This window comes from Paralichthys olivaceus, chromosome 7 (genome assembly GCF_024713975.1).
Source record: "Paralichthys olivaceus isolate ysfri-2021 chromosome 7, ASM2471397v2, whole genome shotgun sequence".
Classification (NCBI taxonomy): domain Eukaryota; kingdom Metazoa; phylum Chordata; class Actinopteri; order Pleuronectiformes; family Paralichthyidae; genus Paralichthys; species Paralichthys olivaceus.
Window position 1 is genome coordinate 15,026,809 of NC_091099.1, and position 26,723 is coordinate 15,053,531.

The 26,723-nt window shown below is 40.0% G+C and overlaps 1 protein-coding gene across 5 annotated transcripts; it reads right to left on the bottom strand.

Annotated features, from left to right (window-relative positions):
• Positions 1–568: 568 nt before the first annotated feature.
• On the bottom strand, positions 569–21,554 carry myrf (myelin regulatory factor). Of its 5 annotated transcripts, XM_069528590.1 has the most exons (28): positions 20,897–21,553; positions 16,753–16,796; positions 13,171–13,261; positions 12,743–13,015; positions 12,136–12,197; positions 11,369–11,579; positions 11,120–11,220; positions 10,853–10,967; positions 9,815–10,010; positions 9,646–9,722; positions 8,811–8,921; positions 8,607–8,712; positions 7,314–7,514; positions 6,995–7,103; positions 6,327–6,436; positions 6,078–6,238; positions 5,883–5,955; positions 5,712–5,794; positions 5,543–5,605; positions 5,351–5,434; positions 5,052–5,113; positions 4,844–4,918; positions 4,537–4,764; positions 4,271–4,364; positions 3,913–3,975; positions 3,371–3,476; positions 2,944–3,018; positions 569–2,685 (listed from the first exon to the last, which is right to left on the bottom strand). In XM_069528590.1, the coding sequence occupies exons 2-28, from the start codon at positions 16,769–16,771 to the stop codon at positions 2,605–2,607; spliced, it is 3,030 nt and encodes a 1,009-aa protein (XP_069384691.1). In that variant the 5' UTR covers positions 16,772–16,796; positions 20,897–21,553; the 3' UTR covers positions 569–2,604. The 5 variants fall into 5 exon arrangements, with proteins under 5 accessions (XP_069384691.1, XP_019934281.2, XP_019934280.2 ...); XM_020078722.2 differs by lacking the exon at positions 16,753–16,796 and having other exon boundaries at positions 11,141–11,220; XM_020078721.2 differs by lacking the exon at positions 16,753–16,796 and having other exon boundaries at positions 8,622–8,712.
• Positions 21,555–26,723: the final 5,169 nt, after the last annotated feature.

Genomic DNA, 26,723 nt, shown 5'->3' on the forward strand with positions numbered 1-26,723 from the left:
CACAGGCTCAGGTTTCAATCTCTTCATATACACACTATGGTTTCAATATTTTGAAAATGTTCTCAATTGAATCAAGTTCTTAAGTGTATCTAATAAAGTTGAATATACTATATTGCATTCATTTGATTAAACTTTACTAAACCCCCCAACCTAACCCTTCAATTGAATGACTTGAATATAATCAAATACATTTAATAATTTAATTGTTAAGTAATTCAATAAATGTATTTGGTTAAATTTGACCAATTACGTTAATTAGACACACACATCTACTGTTCATAAATATTCTGCTGCCATCTATTGGACAAAGTGAACAACTGGCTTCGAATTTTCAACACACACACACACACACACACACACACACACACACACACACACACACACACACACACACACACACACACACACACACACACACACACACACACACACACACACACACACACACACACACACACACACACACACACACACACGTTCTACTGTTCATAAATACTCTGCTGCCATCTATTGGACAAAGTGAACAACTGGCCTCCAGCTCAAACCAGGTTGACAATCAAACACAAAGATCAATCACAAATTTATTTACTACATGCAATCATAGTATTACAGCATATTTTTTTTGACAAAATGCTTTGAAAATGTAGCGCTAAAATAGGCTAAAAAGTAAAAGTAGTGATATTAAAATACATTTTAGTGTCATGGCATTTTCTCATAACAAACAGTGCTAAAATTAGAAATAAAATGTGTGTCTTCTCTTGCTTATCAATCATTTCTGGGCTCCAATAGCGAAAAGTTAATATATTATTGATAAAACAACAACCAAAAAAGAACTATAAAAACAATTACATAAAACACATCACATAAAAATGAGCATTGGTAGTAACAAAATGAAGCTATACAGTTACATGCAATGCAGTTCTACCAGAGTATGTGAAACCAATCTGGTGCACTGGACAGAGCAGAAGCAGTTCATTGCGTATATACAGTGCAAAAAGTGCTACAGTGGTTTCATTATGCTAGCTGGTGCATTATAAATAAGCTGAAATAGTACACTATACCCACTGAAGTCATAATAATTATACTCAAAACATTATAGTATTCATATTACGACAAATTCAAAAAACTTTTGTCTGAAAGCTGTTCATCCTATATTCCTATAATGTTGATTTTACATTGGAAATACACTATTTTTTCTTCTGAATGCATTTACATAGGGAATATGGATTTGAAAACAAATTTTGACAAACGCAACATATAGATGGTGGTTTGAGTAAGTAAGGTGAAAGCTTTTAAAACAAGAAATTATAACAGAAAGAAAAACAATTTACAAGTCAGTTGTATGAAAAGTTATGAGTGGGTATACTTAATTGAATAGGCACAAAAAAGTGAAAGTATTCAAAACCCCCACAGAAAAACATGGAAGAGTCCAGTGTATCTTATCTAATTTTGCATAAATACATGCAGTTTCACAGAGTTGCCTCTGAGCTGAGATGTACCGTTTTAGACAAATGATTGGGCATGCACTGAAATGATATAAGCCATTTATTGCCTCACCAGCATTCTTTCCAGTTAGCAACATACAATCTAACCTATTCCAGTGTTTCTTGAAATATTGTCAGTGTTGGACTTTATCCATTATCAGATACAAGTAGCCGTCAGTGTTTCTACATGGTCATTTCCAGTGGTTTGTTTACTTCTCCAGTCTTATCGCGTTTTATCCAGTAAAAATGTTGAAAAGGACGCTTTCGTTTAAGGACTCGTCATGAGAATTTATTTTTTAAGTTTAATCCCCTGCATTAACATTTCATGCAACAATTTAATGTTTGATTTGACGCCACAGCTGAGATAGAAATTCTGCACAGTATGTTCCTCTGTGCACAGCGTTTAGTCTGACACTGTGTGAGGAGACAGTAGACTGTCTAGAGGCTGCAGCAGTCTCAAACACAAAGCTCCACTGTAGAGACCCAGGGTTTGCCAGTGTTCACTACTGAGGTATATTTTCTTTGTGAGTTGCAACCATTCACTGAGGGCCTTCAGCAGAGGCCAGTCATCTTCTCTCCAGTGTTTACAATTAGTGAACAGTGTTGCTGTTTTCATCTGACATTGGTGTCTGTGTCCAGGCAGACACACACTTTTATAAAACTTAACACAAAAATGTGTGCAGTGTCATCTACAGAGTCTTAGTCTGGACTTTAGATTTAAATGTGAAATCCCCTAAAAAAGTGATATGGCTTACGTATGTTAACTATAGAGGACATAGTGATCAGTAATGAAGTGAGCTATCATGGGTGTTACTTTCACAATAGCAGTGAACAGTGACAACACACAGTTGTCAATTGACAACATTTTCAGTGACAGAGATAAAAAAGAGAGTGAAACAGTGTTTGAAAATCCAGTGATCACAGCAATAAGAGATGTCTGAATGCAAATATATGTGGAGGACTTTACAGTGGGACAGTGGTATATAGTTTGTTCTGTATTAAATCTCTTTAAAAATAATATACAAGAATGATACAAAAACCCTCTCCCACCACAACAGTGTTAAAATGGAAGGAGAAACATGGTGTGTTTAAAGGCACGTGGAGCAAATCGTCCTCCTCCTCACACACAGCTGCTCTGGATGAGAAAATGGTAGTCAGAGAGGGATGAGGTTTCTGCTTCAGTGGCACAACTCACTTCACTCTGTCAATGAAACACATACAGACATAACAATCATTAATTCATCCATTCAATTGAATTACTTTAGATGAGGTTAAATATTTTTTTTTCCTATATATTTAGTTGACTTTACAATTGTTGAATTTACTCTTTTAAATTAAGTTATTTAATTTACTTCATTGAGTTGAAATAGCAATTTAAATGTTACTTATTTTATATTATATTTTGACTTGAACTAACTTTACCACACGCTACGTGTTTTGGAGGCAGAGTTTTACTCACAGACAGGGACACACGGAAGTGATAGGTGACGTCCTGGAACGACAGAACAGGCACTGACCACATGTGACGAGTCCCCTTGGAGAACAGCAGAGAGAAAAAAATGAGTAATTTACAGTAAGTCACCCGTGGAGAAAATAGGTTTCCCATCCATTATCTATACTGCTTATCCTAAAAGGGCCGTAGGGGGGTTAGAGAAAGGTCGCCAGTATATCACATGGCTAACACAGACATGGTCAATTAATAGACTCCAATTAACCTCAGGTCAGTCTACATGTCTCTGGACTGAGTACTTGGAGGAAAACGACCCTGACACGAGTAGAACATGTAAACTCCACACAATAAATACCCCCAACCAGGATTCGAAACAAACAGAATTGTATATGTTTTAATTGTATGGGAGATCATGAATATACATATTATAATGTACCTTTGTTGATGTACTCTGACCCCTGTAGAGCGCTGCCTCTGTGTGGTTGGGGCATAGCCGTCCCTTGGTGGCTCCACATTGTTGAACCCACACGTTCTTTGTGGACCTACAACAAATTGGTGATGCAGTATTTTGTAGGTCTTTCCTTCCACAACAAATTTCCAATAATTTCTTGTAAGTTAACTGGAAATAATAATAAAAAAATAGATATATATTTGTTGTACTAGTTGTGTTGAGTTTAAAAGCTAAATTATAATTAAAGTACAGTATGTTGAAATGTACGCTTGCCTCTGAAAACATTGCACTGAGCTGCATGCTGTGCATGACTATAATAGTCTAGGTTAAGAGAGTTTAGCAATTAACTGGAATAAATCAATTGGTCATTTGTTGTACCAATTAAGTATTGTCTGTATTATCTTTTATCTGTAATCAGAGCCATAGTCCATTCAGGTGATCCTCCCAGGAAATGATTAGGAATTTACAGCAGTGCAATAAAGTGTCATGGTTGCATGTATTAGGTAGATAGTGTGATGTATACTCACGTCATGTACAAAGTAATTTGTGAGGTGGAGGAATTTCTTTTTCCGTGGAGTGATATGGTGTAGCTAAAAAAAACATAGAGGGAAAAAATGAGTATCCGCACACATGGATCTGTATTCAAACATGATCAGTTGCTATGACATTCCCAGTCACCAGACTTTAACACAACAGAACAGCTGTGGGAGAATGAAATCAGCTCTCTCCACTATCATCACAGAAATATGAGGGAACACCTTCGGAGGAGTTGAGTTTGGCCGACAGCTGATTCATACTGAAGTTGTTCTGGCAGCCAGTGGTCACTAAGAAACTTTACCTTCCTTTGATTTGTCACCCGTCTGTCCGACATCAGTGTCTATTTACCTGCAGCTTTTGGGTGTTGCACAACTTTGCGCTGTGATCTCTTGGTTGGTTTCAACAATATGTAGACTGGTCAGAGAGGGAGCTGACCTTCCTTCTGCAAAAGCAAGAAGAAGCCTTATGAGCCAAAGTACCCTTAGCATTCCTTTGTACAGTATGTAACAAGCTTTGTTTGCTCCTGTCAAACAAATGGCTTTAACTGTGTTTGCATACTGCATATTGTGTGTGTGAAGAAAGTGCCATGTCTCGGCTGAGTTTGTGAATTTTACCCTTTGTATGTAGGCTGCGCTGTCTACGTGGCACTGGCTGACTCCCTGGCAGACGGTTGGTAGACCCTGCGCTGTCCAGGTCGGTCGGTGCCGGCCTTTTGGACTTGGCAAAGTACAAAGGGGCTGAGGTGTGACTCAGGCGGTTTCTACTGTGGCCATCCTTGTCCATCGCTCTGGACTTGGCCTTCTTACTGATAACGCCTGGTGTGGGAGCCAGGCTGCCTAAATCTAGAGGAGGACGATAATTAGATTGTCATGAAGACACCGAAATAATACAGGACATCACATCTCATGTTTACTGACGTACCTGTTGTGGATTGGTTGTTACTCAGAGTCAAAACTGTGGTTGATTGGTTGTTTGTGACGGGGGTTGAACAGCAAGCTGCAGGATTTGTGACAGAAATGGATCAGATCTTATAGGATAACATGTTTATATTCACATGTGAGCATATTAATTGTAGTTTTAATGGGATTTTCAACAGAAAGCTTAAATCCTACAAGTCCTCTCCACTCACCAGGTGCAGGAGTGGTGGACAGTGAGGCACTCTTGCGTGAAGATCCCAGTGCTGCCCTGGACCTGCACCATTTGCACAGCACGGTACAACAGGTCAAGTGCATGCTTTCACTAAAACAATGATGCACTTAAAAACAAATGTATTTTTGGCGTGTTTGAATACGTGACTCATGATCTCGATCCCCTTTCAAACGGGACAGAAGAAACACCCAACTAAGCAATCAAAGATAAGGCTGAAAGAGAACAGTAGGTCAGACAGTGAGAGGAGTTGCAGGAAAAAGACAGGTGTCGAAAGCGTACCAGGGGCAGACAGGTGGACAGAAAGTTACAGTGGCAGTGAAGATGGGCATCCAAGAAATGTAGAGAACACAGGAAGGGACATAGCTATGGAAAGTGAGGACAGACATCATTATTCTGAGAGGTATTAAAGAGAAGAAGTTTGATTTCTTTGTTCATAAATCAGAAGTGTGTGGTCTCATCCAAAGCACATACCCATCTGTGACGTCTCCTCTGTGGTGAAGAGTCAGTACATAAAGAACAGACATGGAAATGACACTGTGGGGAGACGAATAAAGATGTAACGTATTATAATGTGCACCGATAAAACAGAAATACTTCTTTCCACCAGTGGTCATTTAAACACATTATGTTTCAGTCTTACCTGAAGGCCATGACAATGACCAGTGCCAGGATGGTTCCCTGCATGAATTTCTGACTGATGCAGCCCTGATCTGGAGGCGAGCTCTGCATTTTAAAATAACAGATAACATACATTAAAAGCTGTTAAATTGGCAGCTCTAGAACATTTAAATTACCAAGCATCACCACAGACCTTGCTCCCAGGTTTGACCGTCTTCTTCTTGAGCGGGCCACTTCCTGTCCGGCTAAAATAGCTTCCTGATTGGCTGCATGGACAAGAATGACAAAAGTAATAAATCACTTCCTGCCGCTCATGCATGTTGCTATCTGTCAACATGTAACACACATGTTTAAGTGTAAATCTGCCTGGATTAGTCCTTGTTCTCACCTGACAGTGCCTCCACTCACAGTGCTCTTCATGCTGTCGAGACGACGCAGCTTGGCCAGCTTGCGACTCCAGCGCTCCAGTTCGTCTATGCGCGTCTCCAGGTTGTCCGTCAGCTTACAAAGCTCCTTCACCGCCCCCACATTCTCCATGAAGATGCGCTCCTTTGAAATTAGAGGGAGAGGTGTCAGTGGGTCTCAAAGAAACCTCTGTCTGTGCTGCATGTACAGTATGTGTGTATGAGGTCATTACCTTGTTGACAACTAACAGGTTGGGAATCGTTTCTCCATTGGCGCACACCACATCACCCCCCTCCTTCACGCATTCAGGCAGGATTTGCTGGACCTCTTGAGCGATCACTCCTGCAGCGGGATACAACAAGTACTGAAGTTAAAAAGAAGCAAAATATATGAGAAAGGCTTTCATAATGATGCACATGGAGCAAAACACAGACCAAATATTAAGATATTAAAGGTTCAGTGTGTAGACATCTAGAGGTGAAGTTGCATGTTGCAGCTGAATACTCCTCATCCCCTCTCCTTCCAAACATGAAAGAGAACTTGTGGTGAACTTCAGTTGTCATGAAAACTCAAAAGGTTTTAGTTTGTCCAGTTTGGGCGACTGTTAAAAACATAGCGGCCTCCACAGAGAGGACCGCCCCCCTCCATGTAAATATACATTTTATATATAAAAGGCCCATTCTATGGTAAGGAAAACAACAATTCATACACTTAAGATTAAACGCACGAGTGAAAACATCACTAGGATTATTTAATATTTAATTTCTGCCAAAAATCCCTTTCACCTAAATCTTACACACTGAACCTTTAAGATGAAAACATGGTAAACAGTGTACAAAGAGATGAGATAATGGAGCTAAACATTAACAGTTGATCACAGGTTATTCACGAGGTTGTTACCGGTGTCTGCAGTGTTCTCTATGCCCACGGTGGCAGCAAACTCTGGCTTGTACTGATAATGGACCAGCCTCATCTGAGAGATCCGTTTCAAATTGTCTGTGGTGTCGACCTACACACAGGCAGAATGACAATGACATCCATGCAGATGGTGTGGAAACACAGCGTCCATGTTGCAGATGAAAATGCTTGGGTCAAGTACAATGAAATGACAAAACTCAGAGTTAAACTGCCCAGTCAGGGAACTGTGAGGGCATGAGCCATGATGACGAGCACATGAGGCACACAGTGAGACGCTGACAGTTTGAAAACACATCCTGACCTCCTGGACATTTTCTTTGGCCCTGATGTCAGACGGGTGCACCAGAGAGCCCATGACCTTCAGATTGCCGTGGACGACGAGGGCCTCATCGGGCCTGTCGGTGTTGATGCCGACTCTCCCGTGGTGGTAGACTGAGTCTGGTAGTTGTCCACGCTGCCACAGCACCTCGTTGTCACTTTCAAACTGGCCTGGGTTGGATGCCTATGACAAAGAGAAGAAGGTGCACACAGAAACCATGGTTCGGACGTTTCTAAAAAAACATCTTGAAAAATAAAAATGACAAAAATATTAAAAGGAAAGATGATATTTTTGAGAAAAGAAGATGTTTTTGATGAGGGACCAATGATATGATATATATATGATCAATAAATTGTGATTCTGACTGAGAGCAGTGTGTGGGATCTTCTTTTCTCAAGACTGAAATGACACTTTGCAACACACCTGTATCTGAGATAGATGGATCCACAAATATCCAATTATATGAAGGAATAGTTTGACATTTTAGGAAAATATGATTATTGGCTTTATTTGTGCATGACACATTTTATAAAAATCACCGACATTAATGTTGTGAGTTTTTGAGGTAATACATTTTTTAAATTTTGTCATAGCCTTTTTTCGGGGGGGGCAGAGACAGGTCTTTTGTCTTGATGCTATATGCTAAGCTTAATATTGATTATACAGATATGAGTAATGAATGCAAATGGGCTTATTTGCCAAAATGTATGAATAGCTCCTTCAAAACATGTGTAAAAGATTTACTTAATATAATAGATTAAAGTTCCGGTTTAAATATACTGAAATGTATTACAAATTATAAATTGTGTAGTTTTCAAATAGCTCTTCTGATATTTAATAATCTTAAGCAGTCAACAATATTGTCATTCCATGCTTTACACACCTGAGATTAGTGCAATACCATTGCTGTTCAGTGAAAACCATGTGGCTGTAAATTTGCATTTTTAACATTTAAGATAAACTGAAGGAATGTGCTGAAAAAAATCCTCAAATTCTTAAACTAAATAAATTACTTAAAAACCAATTGACGTGTATTAAGATACATGCTTTTTCACAGGACGGCAACAATACTCTTCTCTTTCATTATTTGAATTTCTCCTAAACAATTTATTCTGGAGTTGAATTTTGAATATTAGAAAATCGCAGATAAAAAGACAGATAATGGAGATGTTGGGATCTACACAGTGATTCTGAAGTGCATGTAGGTGTGTGCAGCAGACTAAGAGAAAGGTACACATTCACAAGGGATATGATTGTTGTAGGAGGCAGACAGACATGGCCAGACGTTACCCTGACGATGATCCTCTCAGACGCTTGAGCAGCCACAGTGTAGGTCTGACTGTGGGACTGAGCGTGCAGCGCCACCACCAGCATGAAATACCTGCCAGGAGGAAAACATCAGGAGAAAGTGTGATGACTGGGGCTTTTCACGGGAGTGTCAATAAAGTGACGATGATGAGGTGATGACATGTGCTTCACCTCTGATCAGGGTTTGGTTTGCCCTTCTTCCTCATGTTATTGGCCGTGGTCTCGCTGAAGTGGAGCCGCCCCACTGTGACCTTTGTGACCTGCTCTGGTGGCAAGGTGACGCTGTGAGAAACCACATTGCAGAGACATTAATGCAAAAAGACTCTGCAGACTGCTTTTGGGTCAATGAAAGGACAGGCCAACATCAGGTCAACACTGAAACAGCTTGTATTTGCAGCCATCTTCCCTTCTGTTCACATTGGCCATTAAAAAGTGGTGTCAATCTAAGTGCTGCAACATCTAAATATAGATAAATCTTTCTAAAGTGGATATCTTAAAGTCTTCGTGGTGCAAAATCTACCTCCAATGCATCTCAACAGGGAACAAAAAGACAGAACAGTGACATCCACTTTATTTACAGTCTCATATTAGCTTCTGGTAAACATACTACCGAACAAAACAAGGACTGCAGGATTTTGCCCTCTGTAATTTTCACAGAAGTAAATGCTTCTTTTAAAGATGACAGCAATAAAGAGTAGTTTCACTGTACATACGAGCACCATCATTTAACCCTGGTCAAATGGTTTTTTCGTTTGTTAGGATTAGCATTTCCTTGAAACTTGGTGGAAAGATGGAACAGAACATTTTGCCGTGGATCTGGACAAAGGAGCAGATCCAGAATTTTTTTATTACTTTCTTTGAGATTGAGAAGCATCTTTGACCAATTCACCAATTTCCATGGATCAAGATGAAAAGAATCAGTCATATTCAGGGGTTTGATATCTATGATTGTGTGAAATGTTGTTTGGCTTGATTGAAATAATTGGTCTTCGGTGTTCAGACTCACAGCACTGGCTTGAACGGTCTCTTGCTGCGGTCAGATTGTGACTGCTCCACACTGATGGACTGATTTATGGCCTCCACCTAGCAATGAGGACAGAAATAAAAAATACTGGTCACACTATAGACCTTACGATCATCTGTCACGTTATTCCTCTTGTTTTGTCTTCACTCACCTTTACCCCGTTGAGTTTAAGATAGAAGCAGTCGATGGGCTGCAGGCCGTCACTCGTCTTGATGTACTTGGGGTCGCCCAGCATGCCTACGTACACTGTGACCTGGAAGTGGTTCTTCTTCTGGCAAACAAAGGCGTCATCAGACAAGGAGAAGTTGAAACCCTTGTCTGCATCAACGCGATAGGTTGGCATCGGACTAAAGACAGGGAGAGAGAGATTATGATTTGTGAATAATTTGATGTCAACTCGCATTTGATTTATGCCAGATGTAAAGGGCGATGCTCTTTACACAAGCTTCTCCATGTTGTTTAGGTCAAAATCCCCAAAAGATATAAAGAGAGCAGATACAATGTGCGCTACATTATACAAAAATACACATTTTATGCTGTTGTGTGAGAAGTTGTATGAAAATGTTTCTATTGTTCTTTAGCAAAGCTAATAATCCGTGGAATTAAAATTAATTTTGCATCTTTGTTTGGGAGCCTTGGAAACCATGCAACACCCCGAGGGCCCCTGGGCCTCTATTTTCATGACATAACTTTATCACACAGGCGACTAAGATCCTCTGAAAGACTTAAAATCTAGTTTTAAACAAATAAAAAACTCCTGTTCTTTTTTATGTAGGAGTGGTGTCCTGAATCTTTGTGATGGGCAGCCAGGTGGTTTTGATAACATATCTGGAAGGTCTTGTGAGTTCATTCTAACCTCCCTCCCTACCTATACTTCTCTCTAGTTTGGCACTGCAAAAGCCAGAGTAGATGTACACTAATTTATCCCTTTACCCCCTCCTCACGTTGTCTTTCTAAGCCGAAACCCTGTGCTTGTTCACTCCCCCGCACAGCTCACCTCTGAGGAATTCGTGGACCTCTCCAACCCCGCTTTTTCCTTTACCACTCCCACGGTAAACTTTGCTGAATTATCCATTTAACCAATTATAGCTGCTTTCATTTCTTTTTGACTCTGTGTGCTTTCAGCTCTTTTTGTTCCAAAATAAAGACCTAAGGATGTGAAGATGTGCCAACGTAAATTTAAACCCACAGCTCTTTGCAGTTTGCATCATAGAGTGGTGTCCACTTGTTCTGCTGGTGAGGTTGCCACTTAATGCACTGATAGTTTGGGTCCAGGTAGGCGTTGTCTGCATCCTGCATTAAACCTGTGACAAAGAGTTTGAAATGGCGGCAATTAAAACAAGACCAAGGATCACTAAGGGTGTCTACAACTGTTCTGCAAAACTCTTCATTATCTAAGAGCAGGTGAGCGTGAGGTATAGAGGAGATGGAGGAGAGAAGAAAGATGCCTGCCTACCTGGTTCTTGTTTGATGATACCTGTGAGGATTTGGGAATTGAGGGTGCTGTTGGGCGAGTCGGAGTGCTTCCTCTTCTTGGCCTGGTGAACAGGGATGCCACTGTGTGTGAGAAAATGGAAACACGGTCAAAAAGTTCATATTACCGCTCCTTCCCATAATTCTCTCTGTTCCATATGAACTGGAAAGCACTTCTCCCTCCTTCCCTCCCTTCTTTCTCCCCTCCCACCTGTATATCACCATGACTCACTCTTGCCCCTGAGGATGCTGTAGCAGCTGATGGAGCATCTGCGTCTGCTGCATGTCTCCACCTCCGCTTGTGGCTGGGCCAATGGGATACTGCGATATCATGGGCTCGGGCTTGAGGTACATGTCCCGATGCATGCTCGTATAGTGTATTGGTGGCGTTGGGGTCATGTGACACATGTTCTCTGGTGTCATGGTCCTGATCATGTGAGGATCTGAAAGATACATTGAGGATGGAGCTCAAGGTTTTCATGATCTCACACAGAGTACAGATTGATCCTTTCAATTTACAGAGTTTCCTCCAACCTTGCTTAAAGGCACTTTGCACTGTTTCAAACTGGAGGGCTGCCCATCAGATAACACTAATCCACACCTTTTTACTAATGGGCAAGACCAACACAGCGGCAAGAAGTACATAATGACTTTGAATGCTGTTGTTGTATGAGCTGTGTGTTGAAACAAGCCACTGAAACACCGGTCCATTCTTTGTGGAGACACTTGAAATGAGACTGACTTAAATAAACCAAGTTTAAATGAAAATGATTTTCTAGACAATGTGTGTAAACTGTAGATTAATAAATAACAGATACACTCCCTTTATATATTGATTTTGTTTTTACTCACAAACGAAAGACCCCCCCCCCCCCCCCCCCCCCCCCCCCCCCGCACCATTATGCTCTGTTCTAAAACAATTAAGTGATGAGTAACAGATATTGGCTTCAGCAGAGACGTTGCAGTGACCATCTTGAATAAAAAGTGTGTGTTACTTACCATTCACCTGCTGTGGAGAGTAGGGCTCTGAACTGGAGTCTGGGGGGGACTCAGGTAGTGTCCTGAAGGAAAAACAGTAAGCAGTAGATGTTATATCCACAAACACAATAATGTCAGACTTTCTGAAGTAAAGAAATTGCTCAAAGAGTACCATGCTTCATCTCTCCCTCATATATCCTCACGTACATACAATCACATTTAAACTGCCATCATTTTCAGGGAGAAACTTTCCTTTGGGAGTTCGTTTCTAGTTTGAGTTCTTTACACAAGCTTGTGTGCGTCAGGATATTTTTTTGCAGGATGTAATTTGACTCTCTGTGTCTGTTATCAGTCTCCCTCCCCCTCTTGACCAATCTAATGCTTTATTTGTACAAATGAAGCTTAATCAGGTATTGATTGCATAATGGACCTGTAGTAGGGTGTGTGTCTGGTTTCGCTGTGGACTTTTAAAAAAAGGAAATACCTGTCATCTGCTGCAACTTTTTTCTGATTTCATGTGTAAATGTGAATCATCAATAGCATTTCTTCAACATTCCTAAGTAGCAACTAATGCTATATTTTCTCGGTCTTGTACACCCATTCATCTACCCCCTGGTATTGTGCTCACCCTGGGGCGTAGTGGCCCCTGTGCTCGGGCTTGATGTGTGCCTGCTGCTGCTGCTGCTGCTGCTGCTGTCCCAGGCAGGGGTAGTTGTGTCGGAGGCCCAGGGATGGACCTGGGGGGTAGGTGTTCTGACAGTTGGGGGGCCCAGGCGGAAGGGCTCCTTGCCGTAGTGGGATAGGGGGGCTCACACCACAAACCAACCCCCCAGAGGAGGACACTCCTGCCTGGGGAGATGAGTAATTTGGTCCCGGGGCGCTGTGGACCTCTGAGAAACAGCTGTGGGGGAAAGAAGAAGACGAAGAAGAAGAAAAAGAAAAAGAAAAAGGGATTAGCCTTATCAGAAAAAACAAATTCCTATGTACCGACATGATCTGATTCAGTTGGTGCATGTTGTTTTGACGTTGCTGGGTTGGTGTGGAGTCCCCACTGACATGTCAGTGCTATCGTCTTCCTTGCTGATGTACTCTTCCAGGATACTGGTGTCGATGTTGGCTGTGTCCAGAGAACTGGTAATATCATGACCTGTGGTGAAGGGAGGGTTGGGAACACAGAGGAGGGAGATGGAGAGCATCTGGGAATTAGCAATGGGAATCTTTCAGCAACTCCATACACTGCCACAACAGCTCTGCAGTTTCAACACACGCTTGAGTATTATATATTCTATCATACAAATCTAATAACATATATTGAATTTCATAGCTCCATCTGCATAAAGAATTTGATTACATTAAATTAATGGATTTAAATCAGAAAGTATCATTTGCTGTGCACAGAGGGAAAATAATTTAAAGATTAAGGTTTCAGGAGTGATGAACGGTCTTATTATGTTAGTAGTCCACATAGCACACCACACACTACACATACTGATGATTCAGTGCCTCTGACTGGTTACACAGACTGGAATCACTCAAGTTGATGGTTTCCATGTTGTACCTCAGTTACCATTTCCCCATTGCTGGTCCCCCCCAGAGAATGAATGTGAAAGAACCACACCACAATTACTAAATTGTGTTGATATATTTATGAATATATATGAAAATGACCCCAAGGTCACTTTCACCCTTTGATAGCCAAAGCCTCACAAATCCCAAACACATGACCCCACTTAATCTTTAAAACACCAACATGTAGTACAAGCACTTGCCTCTGCATATATTTGGAAAAGAGTAAATCACTTTATGTAAACTAGCGGCACACAGAACGTTCAGCTCCAATGTTACGACAGAAAGTGATGAAACTTTTTCAAAGCTGTCACAGGTCCAAACTGTGGACACGGGGGATGGAGTGAGTGTGTGAGAGAAGAAGAGAGGAGAGGGGGAGCAGAGTGGAGGGTGTGAAGGAGCGGGTGTAAAGTCTGTGGGCAGGCGAACCCCAGTCTTTCACCTTCTCTCTCTCTCACTCACACACACACACACATGCACACACACACTTTCTCTGATAGATTAAGCAGCTACTCAGCGGGGAATGCAAAGAATTTTTGTGTTAGCATTAGAAAAAAAAGTCTCTTTTCCCTCCTTTTGTGTTCGTAATGATGCCTCGCTTTTCACCAGAAACCCCAAATAACCGTAATAGTTTGTAAGTGTTGTTGTCACAGTTCCTCTCCACACATTGCTACCATTTACAGCAAATGATTTAATGAACTTTATCATCCTGTGAATCATGTCCTTTGTCTAAGCCAAGCCCAGAGTTCAGTTTACAGCAACACACACGACAACGTCTTTCAACCATCAATCAATATATCCACAAACCAAACCACTTCTCTCTAACCAGTCACATTTACATCAACTCCCTGTGTAACATTTAACATTTTAAACCCTCACATTACCTCGTTCTTTTAGAAAAACCATCATGTTTACACTGATTGACTTTCGTTGCCAGAGAGAAGCAGATGGTTAATGTCTCTTAATACGTGCCAATGTGAGGGGAGAAAAGCAGGATGGTTCCCTAAAATAAGATCCAGATGTGCACCCCACCCAAATAGGCAGTAAATTTAAGCTGGCAGGCCTGATAACAAAAAATGGAGAGATGGAAGGGGAGGGGAGGGTACATAGATGGAGGCTGAGGAGAGCGCAAGAAAGAGAGAGAACACGAGTTTGAGGAAAATGATAGAGAGAAGAAGCTAAAACAAAAAGAGGGCTGAAGTGAAGACAAACTTTGTATCCAAGAAAAGTCGAGTTCAAGTCACGAAGCAGATGTTATGTTATAAGACACAGGTTGAAAATCAAGTCCTCTACCAAGACTGAGTTGTAACCTTTTTTCCACTATTTTTTCCACTTTTTCAGATGCTGATCTGACACATTTAAGGCTTTTACAGTCTCCATCCATCTTGTCCACCTGTCTGCAGCTCGGTGTACTGGGTCATTTGGGCGTTCAGTTAAGTTTAATTGGTCTTAGCAAATTCTAACACAACTTCTAATGAAGAAAGACATTGTTAAGTGACTTCTTCACTTTTTGGAGAGTTGAGTAAATGTCAGACTACACTTTGCTGGTTATTTAACTGGAATTGATCCATCTAAATCAAAGTCTGCGTCAAAAAAGAAAAATTGAAATTGTCTCAAAACTCGGTCACTCAAAGAGAATGGTCACCACACACCACACACTTTCTGTCTCAAGCGTGTACAGTTGATGAACATTTGTAATAAGATGTTTTATTTTCATCTTCTCCACCTCTGTAATAATAATCGTCTCACACCAGTGCTGTCAACTCTCATCTGAGTTAAGGTGAGTTATGGTTGAGGCTGTCATTAACTGTTATTTCTGTGTGGCTGGAGAAGAATAGAAAGATAAATTATTCAACGACAAACCACTCAGTCAAGTTTAACGTGCTGTGAACTGGATGTATAAATTTCGCTGCCCTCTATGTTTCTCTCCATCCAGCTGTGCTCAACAAGAAACAGTGAAATGATTGTCAGTCCAACTTCGATACAGACCGGCCTTTTCAGAGATTAGGGGCTGAGAGCGGAGTGTGTATGTGTGTAAGCATTCGCGTGCATGTGAGTGCGTGTACTTGTTTGTGTGTGTATGAATGCGTATGTGTGTGTGTGTGTGTGTGTGTTGAGCCACCATTTCAATGCCTGAGTTGTCAGCACAGTAATAATCTAAAATGAACACAAACAGAGGGCTAAGTGTGTGAGTGGCCATTAAACATGGTTTGACTGTACAGCTTTTCCTTTTCTTTCCATGTTAATTCAAATAATAGCACATATACTGTAATTGCCTATATGTTAAAGTTTAAACACATATTAAATGGAAAAAAATATCGTTATCAAGGCCACTGAGAGGAAAGAAAACTACGTTAAACATGAAATAACCTGAACAAAACTCCTGAATTAAAACTTTTCACAGATTTTTGCTTCTAAATGAGATTTGTAGGTTTTCACGTGTGTGTTAATGATTAAACACCGACAGAGTATCTTACTAAGGAGGAACAAAGTCCATGTGATTATCAAACAATTAGACCAGAGTGAACTTGGCCGCACACCCACAACACGTACTGAGACGATAATCAAATTTCAAAATGAAATCAGCTTTAAACACAACATAAAACTAGTCTTTGTGGAATGATTTAATGGATCAGTCTATGTCCTGAAACTAGATGAACTTTAATGTTAATCACATTCTCTATTTATCTGATTATCTCTGTAGTATTTTGGTACAGACTCTGATTCAACAACCCACAAAAATAACTTGTCGGACATTACTAATGTCAGTTTAACTAATACAAAGAAACACAATGTCAGAGCTGGTCTAGTAATTGCTCGGCAGTTTAGAAGCACAAGAATATTGTGAATCCACGGTTTACATTTAAACACAGATGTACCACAAACAGACACAAATGGTAAATCGTAAAAAAGAAATCTACAGAGGAAAGTGTCATAGAGGTCAGACACAGGCTGAGAGTTATAGACCTTCTCCATTTGTTTACTGGTAGAAGAGTGAAGAGCATTGCGACGACACTATGAACTAATGAATCACATCTATAGAGAAGCGGAGCAGACAGAGCGGCAGAGTACCTGCGCGTAGCCAAAGCATGTTGACGTCCTTGAGATGAAAGCACCTGAAACAGAAGATGAGAAGAACAAAATTCCTCTAAATTTTTCACATGTTTCTCTGCTCGGGCTGAAAGACTTTCTTCTGCAGACCTGAGAGCCTCAGATCAGTGTAACAAGAGTGTGTGTGTGTCTGCGCGTGCATGCCTATGTGCAAATGCATATTGTGTATGCATGCGTGTGTGTGTGTGTGACTGACAAAGGCTGAGAGAGCGTTATAATGAGGATTATTCCCCAGTCATGAGAAAGAGCTGTACCAGGCTACCACACACAGCCCTTGTCGCACACTGGTTGCACCGGTGGACCTGGCTCAGGAGATTACAGGGTGACGAGGCTGGGACGAGGACAAGAAAAAACGAAATTAAAAACTGCAATTGTGAGGTCGAGTGTGAGAGCCTGCGCTGGAAAGAATGATAAAGCATGACAGGAGAAAGGCAAGAAGAAGACAATGAGGAAGAAATAGAGGAGGAAGGGAAAGAGGATGAATAAGCAAAGGAGGAGCTAGAATGGCATACTTCTGCCAAGGTCTGCTTAAATTCAATTTATTTATAGAAATCCATCCCTTAAATAAGCCAGATTTATTTTTTCATCAGGATCAAGTTAATCATTCCCTGGGAAACCAGCGAAAATCTCCTGCCCTATCTCACAATGTTGAAAGTGAAAAAAGAAAATCATAAAACCGCTCCTGATCCGTATCCATACTTAAATTAAATGGGGTCTTTCCTGACCCATACCACATCCTTCCACCAAATTTTGTGGTAATCTCTCCGGTAGTTTTTTGTAATCTTGCTCTCAAACAAACAAACAAATAAATGGACAGGGGATAACCTCATTGGCAGTGGTAAAAATAAAAATAAGAAGATGTAGAAGGGCAGAATTCAATTTACAAGAGTAAACCTAAACCATATGTTGATCTCCTATTGAATTTCAATAATTATGGCTGTGCTTGACATATGTTAAGATATTTGTAGCAATGACTGAGACAGAAAAACATCCTGCAACACTCTGCATCAACTTGTTTTACTTTTCCATGCCAACCTCTCTTAAAATCATAGCACACAAACGTGAACACAAACAGCGATCAGTCCCACAGGGTCCAGTTCTCTCATAAACAACATTTACTGGCTGCAGATTACTCAGCTGGCAGTCGACACTGATGGGAGTGAGGCACGGCCATGAAAAACTTAAAACGCACTCGTAAGCACTGTAAGCCTGGCTGCTCAAAAACAATATATTTCTCTTGCTGCAACACACAAACCGTTTCGATTTGTTAACCCCGCAGATCAGAGCACACAGCCCAGATTTACAACCGCTGTGGGAGTACAGTGGGACTTCACTGGAATCTTGATATAGTATCATGGGTAATGAGTTGTTCGCCTTTCAGAGGCAAACGTGATGTAGGAACGTAATTATTTCGCCAACAGACTGAAGGTCTGGGGGGTGAATGTGCTCAAAGTTTTATTTCTGGCAGAAACAGTTTGATCATCTTGATAATCAACACAAGTTAATGGATCTGTTGGTTGATCCACTCGTTTTATAAATTTTCTCAACAATTCTTTAGTGGGTCGAAAACTTCGTTCATTCATGGTTCGCGTTAATCTAATCGAGCTCAATGATCCTGTGACCTTTCCTCTAGCGCCACCATGAGGTCAATGTTTTCTCCTATCCAGTGACATTTCTCAACATCTACTCAAAAGGGTTGAAACATCTGTCGAAATATTCATGGTTTCTACACAATGTATTCTCATGACTCTGTTGGTCTGGGCATTATCATGTGGTTTTTCCCTCCTCACATTCCCATCAGCCACTGCTGCACTTCTTTGTTTCGAACCAAGGTGACTCATAGTCGATGATGTCGTTAAGATGCTTGGAATACATGACAGTTTGTTACTTTCTGAGTGCAGCTAAAATAATGAATCAATGAATCAATTAGATATTTAACTATTTCAGTAATTGCTAATTTTTGCAGTACATCAGTTTGATTTGCTGGTTTTCTGTCTTGTGTGACTGTAAAGTGGTTATCTTTGCATTTCGGACTCTTGGTCACACAAAACAAAAACAAAAACCTATTACTATGTCATTTGGACATTGTGATGGCCATTTTTCACTCTTTTCTGATATTTTATGCGTCAAATAATGAATTGAACGTGTGAACTCTGTCCTCTAGAGTGAGAAAACTGTTGGGTAAAAGTAAAAACTCCAAAGTGAGTCAGAGCACGGAAGGTCAAGTTTTGAGGGGGTTGGTAGTTGAGTTGGGTTTCTCTCAACAGGCCCGTCTCCCTCCACCCACCCAGAGTCTGCACTATCTCACCTCCTCACCCCGTCTGCTCACTGTCACTCTAATGGAGTCAGAAAGAGGGAGAGCCCGGAGAACGCCAAATACCCGAGGAGACACACCGCTCTCACCTCATTGTGTTTTAACAGCCACCGGGGCTATGTCAGGAATGTATACCATGCATTAGTGTGAATGTATACATATTTCACTAATCCTATTAAAACACTGTTTACCGCTGCCAAAATCCTTTATAGTGCATGTGTGTTTAATGTGTCTATTTCAGGTATCTAAAATTTAAGACTTATTGTTTTTTGAAGTCAATGCAAATTAAATGTTGCCTTCCTAAAGACCTGAATTCTCCATCTGAGAAAAATAACATGACTGTGAGGAGTTTTATACCATTAGGATCAATTAGGAGAACAAAAAGTTGACTCGGAAAATACTCATCAGAGGCAGCACCTACTGTGTAACTTTAATGTTCAAGTTGACATTTCAGTGCGAGCGAGAGCGGCTGAAACAAAGTCAAAGTAAGAACATCTCTCCAACTCCCAAAAGCAAGAATGTAAACACACTAAATTCCTGTCAGAGTGGCAGGGAACCTCTGACAGTCATGAATGGTTGTGTATATTTAAGTCAACACTCTGTGTATACTATAATAGAGTGTAAAGTCTCTGTGCAAATAACTGGTATACATAAACCACACTGTGTGTTTTTATGCACGCTTGACTTCTCCTGAAACACTTGACACTGGAGTTTCTTTAAAAAAAAGAAAAGAAATACAACCTCTAATTGAGAAAGATGTGAATGAGGGGATGAGCTGTAAATCACAGCACAGGGAGAAGTCCTTATGGTGACATACATGTAAATGTGGTGTCTTTGACAGGCTATATTGAATTTAGGATATGATGGATGGAATAAAGTTCACAAAGGTAGATTTATTCCCATTGTCAAAGAAATTAACTCAACCAAATTGAGTCCAGACATTTAAGTTGACAAATAGAACAGGGGAACTAAATTGGTTAGTAAATTACCAATATGATTCAGAAAAAAACTCCCAAACTCTCGTCATAAAGGTGGAAAAAATACTTTACCAACTAAAACCTCATTGTTTTAAAGACACAATATGAAATGCTGCATCTTGATTTGGCTGTTTCTTGAAGCACAAACATCATTTTCTACTTTTCTGAACTGACTGGTTACTTTCATTTCGGTTTGATTCCCTGTTGATAGTCGAGACCACATCACTGGTTCAAATCCCAGTGCTCATGTCTGTCTTTCACGCACACACTGTGCCACAGTACCCTTGCAAAACACACCATTTATCTTGACTTAAATTCCTACACCCTTTGCAACCCTCAACCCCACCCTCCTCCACCTCGTTTTTTTCTCCCTCTCTCAGGATTCCCTGTTTAATGTGATCTGTTACCCATCACCAGCACTTTTGCTCCGGGCACCAGTAAACCCTCCTGACTTTTCTGGCATTTTAAGTTTTAATTATGATGACCTGCCCTCAGAGAAAACTTTAAAACATGATGCATACAAATACTTTAGTAACTTTCTATATAAAGCCTCATGATACATGCAAATAGAATCTGACCACAGCGAAGTTAACCACCTGTCATGTGTGCATGCAACAGATTAAGCTTAAACCAAACCACACTGAGGTTTAACTCAACTGGACACTACCATCTCATTTTTGTCACTAGAACAATTATTCACAAGCCACGTTGGTTATGAAAGCAACAAAACGGATTATCTGAGTGAGAAGACACAGCCCTGTAATGATACACACATATGTAGCTTTAATAATATCAATACTGAGTGAAATCTTACCTTCAAAAAATCTCTGTAACGCTTCTGTTTCATCTACCACGTCCATCCTAGCGGGTCCCACATAAAAAATCCATTAAAGTCTCCCGTCGTCCGAACCAAACCAATTCGGATCAGGGAAACTCTTCACACGTACATCACTGAATCCGGATTCTAATGGTCGTGACTTTTCTGGTTGTGGTTCAACATGAATCCACCGCTGTGAGGAGAGCTTCTTCTTCTCTTCTCCTGCTCAGCAACTTGGCGCTGGATTGACGTCCCTTATGGCCAAACGCTTCCAGTGACGCTGCGCACACTTAAACTCTCAAAGTCTCTGTAAGAAGTGTTTTAATCAGAGCGACAACAAAAATCGTCACGAGAACAATGTCAGAGCATTTTCCTTCAGGCGCACCTTCACTTCAGCTCCTGCAAGCTGCATAATAAACTAAGGTTTCCCCGCAGAAAAAGTCCCATCTGTCGGAGGGACAACGCGTAAAATCGACGAGGAAAGTATTAGGTTAAAAAAAAAGTGTGCGTGAAAGTTGTTTAAAGTTGCTGTGGAGTAGTTTCTCTTCCTCCGCTGCTTCTCCCTCTCTCACTCAGACAGGATGAGGAGTCGGAGGAGAGGAGCTGAGGCAGGTGAGGGATGTGCGCCAGGCTGCTGCACTGAAACTCACTGTTAACCACTCTGCTGGATGAAGACGCACAGTGGCGGTATATTCAACCAGTTTTCATTTGTTATGTTGTACTATACATTGCAAATTCTATTGTACATATAATATATATACTTTATACTATGTATTATTTAAATTGTACTCTATTCAACACTGTAACCATCGCTTTCCAATATCATGAAGCCTTTTTCTTCTAAAAGAGTGGCATTGATTGATTGATTGAGTCAATATTTTGACAATCAATTTATCAATTTATCATTTCTCAGACAAACATCCAAATCTTCCATTTCTTGTTTCATAATAGTTGATTAAATGTGCTTAAAATTTTAAGTTTATGTATTTCCAGCCACATTTGTAAAACATACAGTGGGAAAAAAAGTCTTAAAATAACAAGCTGAAGGTTTCAAAACAAGTGTAATGCTCATTAAGTTCAATCAATGGCCTGAGTTAAAATGATTTGAATAATTTAAAAAGTAGGTTACTATGTTTTAAAAATAACGGTGCCTTATTTTGACTGTGCACTCAGAGAGATTCTTTTAATTTTTTAATTTGAGTCACTTAGTGTTGACATTTTACACAGCCATCATCAGCTTTTACAGAGTTAATCATTTAGCTTAAAGTAAATGTAACATGTTGTGTTTCTTTTACAAGTTTGGAGATTTGAGTTTTTCTAAACTCTGACTCTTTCATCATCTTGCAGAGATCAGATAAATCAGGGTCACTCTGGAAAGCAATGATGGAGTTTTCTACTTTAAAATGATGAATCGAGAAAATGACTGCACCGTAATCAGTGCGCTTATTGCAGTCATTATTTAAGACTATGTTTATATCTAAGTAAGTAAGTGAAATGTATTATCATGCTCTAAAACACCACTGCATTTTTGAAACATGAACTTTAGGCTGAAATCCTTTGTCTTTGCATCAGGGAACACAGATGTGCGTATGTTGTGCTTCCTCTGGTTTCTGGTCTTTTCCTCTCAGCCAGTTTTATACTGAGTTTTCCTCTGATCCTGACAGAGTGTGAAGAGATACATTGAAAGGACTGAAAACCCCTCTGAGGAAATTCAATGAGATTGACTTGACTTGCGTGTAACTGTATGAAAACACTTCACCTTAAATAAAACTGTTGATTTAGGAGATTGAAGTTCAATAGTTGGGATGTTCCATTTTTAACAGTATGATGCATAATCCTGAAGTGGAACATTTCCTCTCTCCCTGTTCCACAATGAAATTTGGGGAACAAAATAAAATACAGTAAAATTTAGAATAACTTATGCGAGGCCTTGTTGAATTCCTTCATCTCAGACAGTCATACAGCGACAGGAGTGTTTTGTGTCAAGGCTTCCCAGAAGGGAGGATTTGAGGGAATGATCCATTTCTCTCAACCTTATCAGCTGCATCCCACCCCCCCTTATAACAATGCCACTGTGTGCAGCCCCCGCTGCACTGGACACCCACCCCCCTCCCACACACCCCTCACCCACATGTGAGATGCTGTTGTGTTGTCTTGTCCCCCCCACAGCTGGAGCATCTCCCTCTGCACCCCTCCACCCCTCAGCTTTTCCTCCATTCAACTCAAACAACGCCTCCGTTCTTTCGGCCACACTATGCAGATTGTTTCAGAGGACAAGCAAGAAAGAGAAACAGATAGAGGCTGCGGGGGACAATGAAACAGCTGGTTACGTTAATGCAGTTCATTTTGGTATTCTGTATTTCTTATCTCATGTCGCTCGGTGACTGCATGTGCATGAGTGTGTAGGGTATACTTGTGATCATGCACATTGAGAGAATAAAAACTGTGAGGCTCAGTACTATGTTTAGAGTCACAGGGAGTCACTTTCTATTTGGGGACAAAATGCAGCTCAATCTAAATAATAGATGCTGAAGTCATCATTTAAAAACTATGACGCCATCACATGCACTTTATTTTAGCTTAAAAGACATTGTTTTATTCCACTAGTGACGCATCATGACCACTTTCAATAAGATCCATTATTTTAAAGCTGAATTTTTCTTTTACAAGAAACATATAAACATGTTTGTATTTTTGCAAATTCAGAAAGATAGCAAACACTATCAGTTCATTCACCTGTAGAATAAAATGACAGACACCACCTTTGGGAAAATCTGATGTGGTATACCAGTATTTAGTTTGGTCCCTGACCCATCCACTAACATGGAAGAGGCAGTATTTATGGCCCATGCTGCAGCCAGCCACCAGGTGGCGATCAAGACCCTTTAGGTTCACTTTTAGAGAGCAATCATGTCGTCCATCTTTACGGTCTTAAATCCAATTAGAGATTGAAAGACCTTGTGGAGCTGAAGCAGTCTGGTGTTGATGCTTTATGGATTCACAATGTCTTATATTACACATCGTCAGCCAGAGACTAAGACATTTTTTTTACATCTAGACCAAAAAAAAGACCACTGAAAAGTAATTTGGTTCCTATAGATATATTTAAAAGTCTATAACAAGATAATATTGGGGTCATTGGGTGTGTTTTCAAATGTCCCATTTCCCCAGCTTCCTGTTCACCAGCTCTATAGCACACGAGGGGAACCTGAAAGAGATGCCCCCAGCTCTGTGTTACCTTAATGGGTTATTGCAGGAACTCATGTTTACTATTTTCCAAAAGGACATAAAAGCAAATTTCGTAAAAAGATCAATGTTGAAGTGACACTCACTCATCAGACATATGTGTAAATAGCATAAAATAAGAAAATACTTTCATGGTAAAAAAAAGGGTCAGTTATGAAAGGCTCAGAAACCTTACTTTACCTTCTTTATAGAAGAATAAATAAAAATAAATAAATAACAGGGAGTTTTTATTAATAATAATATTACAATATTCAGTAATTTTAATAAACTCTTTTGAGAAAACACAACAAATTACAACAAACTAAAACAAACTAAACAAATAAATCAAAGATCTCCCCATCGTCTCTCTGGCTCATGTCTACAGATATGAAGTTGACAGAGAGTCAGGGCTACACCTCATGTGATGAAGTGCTCTGCTTCCAGTTTACTGCCCGGGCTACTTCCACTTACATTGGTCATTGCTGAAGATTTCACCATTTAACTTCACCAGTAGTGATAAATGACTCAGCTCTTTATTGATTATGTGATCACATGTCGGCATAAAGAAAAGACAGGATGGTAAATGACACATCTGTCAATCATAGATAACATCAGCATCACACAAAGAGACTGATCAACACTTTACGCTCTATTTATCTTGATGGACAAGATATGTGAACGTAATTAGCATGTTTATAAAAGACCTGAACTTTCTGTTCATTCACGCGTTTTTAAATGAATGAAGTAAGCCCTCGCTGTAGGACTTGTTTGAATTATTGATATGTGTGACATTCATTCAAGTGATACTGTATACCTTGACATCACGTCACAATTTTCCTCCAAGCCTAGATTCCAGGATCATCCAATCCCTTCTCTGAAAAGGTGGAGTTTGTGTATTCAAGGGGCTGAAATAAATCCATAAATCAATGTGGGCGAAGCTCTATGAGGAAACACCAGACCTACAACAATCCAGACTGGATTTTAAACAACGCAGCAGAAATAGTTTCTGTGTCTGTTGAGGTGCAGAGTAAAAACAAATGTTTATGTTGTCTTCTCTGTTTCATTCACCATTTCTTCATTAAAAAACCTTCTCTTCATCTACATATCTTCATAGCATTGTACTTTTTTGATAAAAGCAGAAATGTTTACAGTTTGAAAATCTGTAAAATATATGTCAGGACATTTTTTGTGTAATATTTTGTATGATACTGATATGATGACAGTTTGATTCTTATCGTCTTTCTTCAATATAATTACAAGTTGTTTAAGTTAGATTCTTTATTTGTGTTACTGCTTATAATTTATAACGACGCATACATTTTTCCACCAGCAGGGGGCAGAATTGTTATGATAAAAGTGTGAAGTGCCTTCAGCGGTTTTAGTTCTCAATGGGAACTTTCCTTTTTTTGTATTCAGAATAAAACTTGTTCTGTGTGTGTCTTTAAAGGAATTTGTATCTCAATAACTTAAGTTGAATGGAGTCTGGTCACACTTTTTTATTGGTTCACGGTGTTCTTCACCACAATACCTCAAATTTTAACAACCACACACACACTCAAATGCCATTTAAAAAATGTTTTGGTTTTGCCCCTCAACCTTTCACTGTACAAACTTGATATCCGATCATCAGTGGGCCTCGGTGAGCCTTCATTTATTCAGCTAAGATATCAGAGCAGGTTTTCGTGTTGGGAACGATCCATCACTTCCAGGCCCACTTTGTTAAAATGAGTGATTTCTCAGCACCGACAGCTGAAGTTAATGATCAAACCCAATGATAAGGTTTCCAAAGTGACCAGATTTTAAACAAATCACATTTCACAGGCCATGCGCTTGAGCAACCGAGAGGTACACAATCACTCACTGACAATCAATCCTGGTGTGTGTGTGCAAACATGAATTCCCTTTTCCCTTTCTTTTTTGATGAATCATGATTATTCTAGTGGTTGAATATGCATCATGATATACACAAAGGCGTGTGATTGCATTATGTAGTTGATTTTATTTGGATGGACAGCTCACATCAGCTGGACAAAGAGTGGACACACTCAGCGGCCTGACACCGAAACCTGGGCAGTGCTCCATGCTGCTGCTCCTCTTTCATTCAACCTGTTGAACCCAGCTAGTTTAGACAAGTCACATCTCTGCACAAAGTGAAAATAAATGTAATTAGGTCTATTTGTTTGTAAATCATACACAGAATTTCTAAATGCACTATTTTTATTGCTTTAAGTATGTCACCCGGGGACATCTCAGGTCAGAAAGTTTACAGGACGAATAAAGCAATGAAAAGTATTTTCTCCAATTGTTTTACAGCAAACTGTAAGAATAAAATAAAATAAAAAGAAGATTATATAGATAGCTAGATGGACAGATGAATAGATGGGTAGATAGATAGAAGGATAGATCATTACAGATCAGAACATTTGAAACAAACAGTCAATGCAAGTTCTGCTTATTTTTCTACTTTTTTAGACCAAAATAGTAAACACCTCTACTCCTACTATCAGACTATAGCTAATGACGAGAGAGGGTTCAAAAGAAGCTTTATTTTAAGTGGTCACTTCCAAAAAATGTCATGTAATCATGTAATCATTCTTTA